Genomic DNA, 9,533 nt, shown 5'->3' with positions numbered 1-9,533 from the left:
ACAAATACACACACACGCGCTCACACAAACACACTCACACTCTTACCTACACAAAAGCTAACATACTAGCACGAGAAGAAAACACAGACACGCAAGCACACAACCAGTCTCACCAGTGCAAACACACACCCACCCAAGCACACACCTACCCATACGTTTACACACACACACATACACACACAAACAGATATGGTCACTCAGCAGAACACACATACACATATATTTCCATTTAAATAAAACCTTGAGAAATAAAAACATGTGTCTGTATGTGGGGCCAATGATTGCTCCAAAAGTCCTGAGTTTGATGAGGCTCGTTGGTTGGGGAAAGCAATCGATTTAATAGAGAAAACTCCAAAATCAAACAATACTACCTTGCAGATTGTTTTCGTATAAGTGAAATCCAAATAGAAGAAAAACAGGCTGAAAGCGATCTCAGTCAACGGCCTATATGGCGCAAACTGGCTGACACGTAATGCTTAATTGTGTTGGAGGAAATCTCGTCCAACAGTACGATTAAGAACAAAGCACAAGAAAAAAGTTATAGGAAGCTACAGGTAGAAAAAAATTTAGGATTGAGTTCTTTTTCAAACCTGACGGTCTAAAGGGCAAGTGAAGTAGAGTTCACTTGTTTCTGTGACCTCGGCATATGATGAGATAATGTGGTCAGCACTATGCACAGTCGCCTTTACTCTCCCTAACGCGAGTTGGGTACCTGGAGTGGACTCAGGGATTGTCTCCTGACTTGATTCCGGATTCGAACACGAGACTTACGGGTTAGCAGTCCAGCTCTCTACCGCTAGACCACTCCAACCCCTAAATTTAGAATGAGTGTGGTAAAATAATAGAGCAATGTAGGAGAGATAACACTTTTTTAATTTAACGAATAAATTGGATGGCATTGTAGAAAGAAACGCGGGCTATGGTCCGAGTTAACAGGCCATACGGCTTATGCCATGTTGACATGTATTGTGTATGGGGAAATCATCTTCAGTAAACTAAGAATGAAGAGGAAGAAACAAAAAATTTATGGACACTTGATTGATTTTTAGATTGGTTCGAAGCTAGCCAAATGCAGGTAAGCCAACGGTTACAAGTCAGATTTTTAATATACGAAAGGGTCTGATAAAAATGTGCTGTTTGTTCAATGATTTGAATTTTATTCCGTTACACATGTACATATTAGTCCGACCACTTTCTTTTTTGTTTTTGCTTAACATCGTATGAACAGATCTTAATATTAAGTAATCACTCGACGTACCATCAAGGCAGACACAAGTCAAGTAGGCCTACGATATAGACGTGAAAGGTATGTTCATTAAAGCACGTATATAAACGATCAACGCGCGCCTGTGTCGGTGGCGTTGGCACGATTCGTGACGTATGTGTGACGTAACGTTAAGGTTTCAACAACGTATCACGATACTGATACTACGTGTTATCTCGCTCGGCGCACTTTATTACTATGTCGTGCTGTCGTATTTGAACTGTCATCGGCGGCAGGCGCTAGTTGCATTGTCCGTGCTGACGAAATCCTACGTCAAATCAAATGTGTGTTTTGACCACCGCCAAATCCCTGTGACTGACTCACCGAACGCATGGAGTTTCACCGAACCCAGGTTAATAACCACTGTTTTATTTACTTGTCTTTTTATCAATCATATAAGCAGATTAAAATTATAAAGTAAGAAACTGATTGTAGAAAGAAATAATGTTTTTAATGTGTTTCAAACAAGTTATCCACAAGCAAAATAAAAATGTGCAGCTTTTATGAATAGGTACAGATTATATATATTGTTCTGTTATACAATATGCGGGTTCATCAAACAGAAAGAAATGTAGATAGTTAAAAACCGTGTACAGGCTATGAAGACATGAATATCTATTAGAAGAAGAAAAAAATTATAAAAATGCGAAAACAACATGAAGCGCAATCAACACGTTGGTATCTAACCACGCCCACCCACGTGCGTTTGTTTACGCCTGACGAAGCTTCATCTCCATGCTTTCCGCCGAGTCCCGGAACGTCGTCACAGCAGACCAGTTCACCCCCTCCCCCTCCACCCGGCTTCCCCAGACGCCGTTGGGGTTCACGAGATGGCAGTTCTCGTGGTACCACCAGCCGCCTTTAAACTCCTGCGCGCAGTGCTCCGTCGTTTCCCGGTCGTTGTCGCGGTCTGGGGTGGAAAACTTGGAGCCGTTGTGGCTCTGGAAGTTGTCGGTGGCGTTCCCCGAGTAGGTGGTGAAGCTGACCTTGTAGGCGAGCGTCTCGTCCTGGACTTTAAAGTTGTTGTAGACGGCGTAGTAATTTTTGTTTTTGTACTTGATGTCAAATCTCAGATCGGTATAGCCCTGTTGGAAATAAAATAGACACAAATGTAAGTATAGACAGCGTAGTAATTTTTGTTTTTGTACTTGATGTCAAATCTTAGATCGGTATAGCCCTGTTGGAAATAAAATAGATGCAAATGTAAGTATAGACAGCGTAGTAATATTTGTTTTTGTACTTGATGTCAAATCTTAGATCGGTATAGCCCTGTTGGAAATAAAATAGATACAAATGTAAGTATAGACAGCGTAGTAATATTTGTTTTTGTACTTGATGTCAAATCTTAGATCGGTATAGCCCTGTTGGAAATAAAATTGGTGTTAATTCGGTAATAAAATTTGTATTTTACAAGCTTTTATTTAGTTCACAATGTCTGTTTTATTTCTTTGTTTGTTTGTGGCGAATCTTGTAGTTAAGTTTTGACCCACTTCTACTGCAGCGATTTCGTTCAATTTTTCCAGATACGTTGCACTTTGATGTCAATGCAAGTCTAACTATTTTTTTAATCTAATTAGATGTTTAATTTGTCATTTAAAATAAATCAAATAAAATAAATTCGAAACTTAAGGGAGATAACAAAATTAAATCACTCTTAGATTACGAGATTCAATAACAGAAAGGGACTGGGGATAGCTAGATAGACGTAATAACAGTTTGGTGAGCTGTGGTTCACGAGAATGTTTACAATCGTAGAGCTGTTCGATCTAGTGAAGGCTATTATGGGAAAATAATAAAGTTTTTCATCTATTTAAAACTAAGGGGAGGTAACTGGAACTTGCTGTCGTCTGTAAAATATCGCGGGCTTCTGATGGTGTTTTAAAACAATATTTTTTTCCTTTATAGCAACAAGCTTTTAATGTACTGAAAATAAGAAAAAAAATTAATTCACTTTCTTTCATAAAAGCTTTAGTCGCTAGTAAGATCTGTTACGTATTTTAGCGACAAAATCTTTTATGAGAGAAAGTAAATTAGTTTCATTTTTTTTTATTATCAGTGCATTAAATGCTTGTTGCTATAAAGGTTTTTTATTTTTGAATTTAAATTTCTATGTCGAATTTCTGGTCTGTATTGCCCAGTTAGTAAGAAAAAAAAAATGTTAATCGCGGCGTATATTATTGGTTTTTGCACTTGATGTCGAAATCTGAGATCTATATAGCTCTGTTGGAAATAGAATAGATGTATAAAATTGGTGTAAACGGCTTCGTTGTAAGTTGTTTTTTTTATTTTATGTAGAACCTCTCTGTTTTTACAGGCGCAAAAAAAAAAAAAAAAAAAAAAAAAAAAAATCAGTGACGCCTTGTTTAATAATGTTTTAAGTCAAGTGTTATAATAATACATGAACTAACAAAATATACAACGTGTTTTATGAGTTGAAGAACAAAATATAGAAAGTGTTTTATGAGGTCTTCAACCTAAAAATTGTCCCCTTGTGTTGCAGCTTTTATGTAGATTTTTGTCTATAATGCACGAATCCTCTTTAGACCAAGATCCATTGGGCAGATGAAGTAGAGTTCATATGTCTCTTGAACTTGGTATATGAAAAGAAGGTGTGGTTAGCATTTGCCCAGCCGCCTTTACTTTCCCTAACATGAGTTAGGTACCCATCAGAGTTGGGTGGACTCAGGGAAATTCTAGTGTGATGGACACGGATTTGACCTTAAGACTTTTGCGGTCCCCTATGTCCATCATACTAGCTATAATTAATTGATCTAAATTAATTGTTGGGAACCTGTGATGTAAGTTTGGATATGATGTCGTTTCCCAGCCAAAAGTCTCCTTTGAGGGATCCGAACCCGTTCTTGTAATCACTCCATTCTCTGGTGAAGTTTACGTCGCCTTTGATGCGTCGCTGGAATAAAAGAGGGCAGCAAATATAGTCAGGTTACGTGTAACGTTACTTATAACGTTACGTTACATCGTATATAAGATGGATGATATGTGTGATTTAAGGCGTGACGCTAAATTTGACGCTACGCGTTACGTTACGGGTGACGTTACGTGTCACGCTATGTTACTTGTGACATTACAAAAACAGAAGCAATACTGATAGTATGGATACCGTTTCTGTGGTATCGTCATCGTCTTTTCCCGTTGTGCCCAAGATACACAGGGCAGATGAAGTAGAGTTCATCTTTTTCAAGGACTTCGGCGTTGAGGGGGCTAGTGTGGTCAGCAAACTATGCTCATGGACGCCCTATAGCATCGAGCCCGGGATCCGACCTCGAGACTTTTGGGTTAGCAGTCGTAAGCGCTACCATTCGACCATGCCCTCTCACTGTTATGTGATCGTATGTTGTTGATAAAATAAAAGGTCACCTGTATGAAGACCCACCCAGTCAACTGTATGACAACCAACCCTCCCCCAAAGTCATCTGTATAAGGACCCACCCACCACCAAAACTATCTGTATGAGGACTCACCGTCCCCCCAATTCACCTATATAAAGACTCATCCCCCCAAGTCACCTATTTAAAGACCCATCCCCACCCCCAAGTCACCTGTATGAGGATCCACCCTCCCCCATATATATATATATATATATATATATATATATATATATATATATATATATATATATATATATATATATATATAATATATATATATATATCTTTATGACAACCCATCCTTTCCCCCCCCCAAAGTTACCTTATGAGGATCCACCCCCCCCCCCAAGTCACCTGTATGAGGATCCACCCTCCCCCATATATATATATATATATATATATATATATATATATATATATATACATATATATATATATAAATATATATATACATATATATATATATATATATATATATATATATATATATATATATATATATATATATGTATATATATATATATATATATATATATATATATATATATATATATATATATATATATATATATATATATATATAATATATATCTTTATGACAACCCATCCTTTCCCCCCCCCCCCCAAAGTTACCTTATGAGGATCCACCCCCCCCCCCCCCCCAAGTCACCCGTATGAGGATCCACCCTCCCCCCCCCCCCCCAAGTCACCTGTATCAGGATCCACCCTCCCCCATCAGTGATGGTATCACACAGCGCCTCTTTGTCACCATCCAGCGTGACCTTGATGCGATGGGGCAGGTAATTGTCCGTGCTCTTGACACACTTGGCCTGTATCAAAGAAATGGGAGGAGGGAGGCATCAGTAGCAGCAATGGTAAAGTATTGGAGTAACATACAGAGGCATACGGTGCTATGGTAAAGTGTTATAAAATGTGTATGCTTTGGTACCGCTAGTATTATAACAGACAGCGGCATACGGTACTATGGTAAAGTGTTATAAAATGTGTATGCTTTGGTACCGCAATTATTATAACATACAGCGGCATACGGTGCTACGGTAAAGTGTTATAAAATGTGTATGCTTTGGTACCGCAATTATTATAACATACAGCGGCATACGGTGCTATGGTAAAGTGTTATAAAATGTGTATGCTTTGGTACCGCAATTATTATAACATACAGCGGCATACGGTGCTACGGTAAAGTGTTATAAAATGTGTATGCTTTGGTACCGCTAGTATTATAACAGACAGCGGCATACGGTACTATGGTAACGTGTTATAAAAATGTTTTTACTTTGGTACCTTTATTAATATAAGAGATAGTGGCGTTCGTTAAGAATTTCCAAAAGAGACCAGGCAAGTGGTCTAGAGGAGAGATGTAAATTTAAAACTATTGCTAGTGACGAAAAATTAGCTGTTCTGTTTATTTGAACTTGTTTTTTTTTTTAACTTGTATTATAAATAAAATTTGTACTTAAACAAACAGTTCTTCTAAGTACGTGCACTTCAGTATAATTATAACTTTTTATCTCAACGCACGTTGATTTCATGGTCTAGGTTTGGGTCGGGCTATGGTCAAATTTTCTGCTAGGGTTTAATTATAACTACTTGCAAATAACAAGAACAGATCTTATAAGATCTGGCAGTGTTGACGGAAGTACGATAAAAATATAACAGTCTAACTAATTCTATCTTTCACGTTTTAGCTAGACAACATACGATTTCAGTGTTTTAAGACGCACCAAACAAAACGCCAATCTTACCGAATTCTGGAATTCCCGTTTGAGTTCGTACACGGTGGAATTGAGTAGAACCAGAGACGAGGAAGTTTCCTTTAATTCTGCGCCGTGAGCTGCCAGGCTTTGGTTGAAGATCTCCATCACTTGATTCAGCCTCTGCTCCAATCCGGAAGTCAAGTTCGGCGCATGCGTCTCCATTTGAACACTCGTCACGTTGTAGATTTCTAACCTGCCAGCTGTTTTGTTTTCGCTTTCCTCGATTTTTTTCAACAATTTCTCTTCCAACTCTCCCAACTTAGCGTAAAAGTTGGACGTGGCTGTGTTAAGTTTGTCTTCAAATTCTAGTTTGTTGTTGGAAGCCACGAATTGAGTAACATTTCGAACGCTTTCAGGGCTAGTTACAAATTGATTACCATTTCTAGACGTTTCTGATATGGCGACATTTGAATAATTAGAAACAACTCCTACCGCGTCCAACTTTGACACTTTTAAAGATAAAGTCATATCAGAGACTTCAGAATTTTCTCGCTCTTTTAAAGTTTTTAAGAAATATCCCATACTATCTATAGTCTTATCGAAATGTGGCACTTCCGCTTTTAAATTCATAAGTATAATTGATCTTCCTGATTTTGTTGACTGTGGGTTTAATTTAGTTACTTTTGTGGCGTTGTTTCCTTGGAGGTTTATGAAATCCACTTCACAAATCACATCATCGGGTACGCAAATGGATGAATTCCGAATATTGACAGTCAGTTTGCCTTGGTTGTTAAACGCATGGCCTAAAACAGACAGGCTGTTTGCGTCAGAGTTGAAGAGAGTGGACAGAGAAACCGATGCAATCTGTCTGCGAACTGACCCTAGGATGGATATCTTGATCAATGCGTAGATGTCAGTGTCGGTGCGGATGTCGGCAGTACAGTCCAGCCTGGCACAGAAGATTTTGTCGTCGATGGTGAAGACATTGCGCTGGACATCGAAGTCAACGCCTGGTGAGGTTTTGAGAGTTCGTGCATGAAATTAATATTTCTACTTTTTGTTTTTGAGAGTTCGTGCATGAAATTAATATTTCTACTTTTTGTTTTTGAGAGTTCGTGCATGAAATTAATATTTCTACTTTTTGTTTTTGAAATTAATATTTCTACTGTTTGTTTTTGAAATTAATATTTCTACTTTTTGTTTTTAAGAGTTCGTGCATAAAATTAATATTTCTACTTTTTGTTTTTGAAATTAATATTTCTACTTTTTGTTTTTGAGAATTCGTGCATGAAATTAATATTTCTACTTTTTTTTTGAGAGTTCGTGCATGTAATTAATATATCTACATTTTGTTTTTGAAATTAATATTTCTACTTTTGTTTTTAAGAGTTTGTGCATGAAATTAATATTTCTACTTTTTGTCTTTGAAATTAATATTTCTACTTTTTGTTTTTAAGAGTTCGTGCATAAAATTAATATTTCTACTTTTTGTCTTTGAAATTAATATTTCTACTTTTTGTTTTTAAGAGTTCGTGCATAAAATTAATATTTCTACTTTTCGTTTTTGAAATTAATATTTCTACTTTTTGTTTTTAAGAGTTCGTGCATAAAATTAATATTTCTACTTTTGGTTTTTGAAATTAATATTTCTACTTTTTGTTTTTGAGAATTCGTGCATGAAATTAATATTTCTACTTTTCGTTTTTGAAATTAATATTTCTACTTTTTGTTTTTAAAAGTTCGTGCATAAAATTAATATTTCTACTTTTTGTTTTTGAAATTAATATTTCTACTTTTTGTTTTTGAGAATTCGTGCATGAAATTAATATTTCTACTTTTTGTTTTTGAGAGTTCGTGCATGAAATTAATATTTCTACTTTTTGTTTTTGAGAGTTCGTACCTGAAATAAATATTTCTACTTTTTGTTTTTGAGATTTCGTGAATTAAAAAAATATTTCTCCTTTTTGTTTTTTTAGAGTTCGTGCATGAAATGAATATTTTTACTTTTTGTTTTGTACTAACAATAAATCATTGAAATATTAAGCTCAACAGAAACGTTAAATAGCATACCATTCTATAAACGTTTAATGTAAGTAGGGCCTACAGTCTTAAGCAAAGCAAGAATACTACTCAACATAAGGTACAGTTTTTTAAACAATAAGCCTAATGAGGAACTAAACCACAATCGTAACCAAAACACATTTTAAAATTAAAGTGAATAAATTTCGATTCTGTCACAATATCAGAAAATAAACGAGTAAATGACAAAAAATCTCAATATAGAATTTAACTCAGTTGTGTGTAACTTATGAATGCACTTATAAATATGTTCTAGTTTCGGATCATTAAGAAAATACCGTCACTTACTCTCCACGAATACTAGGCCAGAAAAGCTCAACAGAAATAAAAACAGTAGGTCCATTTTCATATCCAAACACAAATAGAACCTATACAGTATTTCAGGCTACCAACAGACGCTACAAGTACAGGCTACCGTGAGTGGCTACCACATGGCCCAGTGCGCATGCCTAGATCAGCAGTGGCTATCCGTTTATCAACCGGCATGAAGTGTTTACAAACTGAAGCTGTGGGAACGAAACCTTATCGGACCATCACTTACCATAGGCTCGATGCTACAGGGATAACGGGCTGTGGTTTACCGAGGCGGTGTTTGTGTGAAAGTTGTTCCATTAAATCTTAGCACCCGCAGGCACTGTATGCCATGGACGCGGTTATGTGTACAGAACGTTTGCTAAACATTGCTGGATGCCTGAGCAAAACAAAAACCATATATTTTAAAAGTCTAAACATATTTATTATATTATTATTTTTAAAAAGATATATATATATAAAAATATATATATATATATATATATATATATATATATATATATATATATATATATATATATATATATATATATATATATATATATAAAGAGAGAGAGAGAGAGAGAGCGAGAGTTTAATTACTTCCGTCACATTGCTCATATGTCAAAGAGATTTTCTCCATTGAAATTAATTGCAATGCCATTATTTCGTTCCAGCCCCCAAAATGCCAACGTTTCGTGTGTTTTTTTTTAGAATAAGAAAAGTCTATTTATACATGGGAAATGTTGTTTAATAAAAGCAGGATGATCCAAATAAATAAATTGGCTTTAT

The 9,533-nt window shown here is 36.0% G+C and overlaps 1 protein-coding gene across 1 annotated transcript; it reads right to left on the bottom strand.

Moving 5' to 3' along the window:
• Positions 1–1,793: 1,793 nt before the first annotated feature.
• On the bottom strand, positions 1,794–8,912 carry LOC131931780 (angiopoietin-related protein 7-like). The gene is made up of 5 exons (XM_059288607.1): positions 8,739–8,912; positions 6,420–7,381; positions 5,364–5,483; positions 4,056–4,175; positions 1,794–2,349 (listed from the first exon to the last, which is right to left on the bottom strand). The coding sequence occupies exons 1-5, from the start codon at positions 8,797–8,799 to the stop codon at positions 1,975–1,977; spliced, it is 1,638 nt and encodes a 545-aa protein (XP_059144590.1). The 5' UTR covers positions 8,800–8,912; the 3' UTR covers positions 1,794–1,974.
• Positions 8,913–9,533: the final 621 nt, after the last annotated feature.

Source organism: Physella acuta, unplaced genomic scaffold (assembly GCF_028476545.2).
Source record: "Physella acuta isolate Inbredline_101_S28 unplaced genomic scaffold, ASM2847654v3 ptg002030l, whole genome shotgun sequence".
Taxonomy (NCBI): domain Eukaryota; kingdom Metazoa; phylum Mollusca; class Gastropoda; family Physidae; genus Physella; species Physella acuta.
Note: the sequence above shows the minus strand (reverse complement) of the source record. Positions and strands in the feature narration are given on the sequence as shown.

Bases quoted from the DNA above. Each gene is read 5' to 3' on its own strand.
- LOC131931780 (XM_059288607.1), bottom strand. From the start codon at position 8,799: ATGAAAATGGACCTACTGTTTTTATTTCTGTTGAGCTTTTCTGGCCTA. The intron at 4,176-5,363 runs GTGACTTGGGGG...CTTTTATTCCAG, and splicing joins GAGGGTGGATCCTGATACAG to CGACGCATCAAAGGCGACGT. The intron at 2,350-4,055 runs GTTCCCAACAAT...TATTTCCAACAG, and splicing joins TATCCAAACTTACATCACAG to GGCTATACCGATCTGAGATT.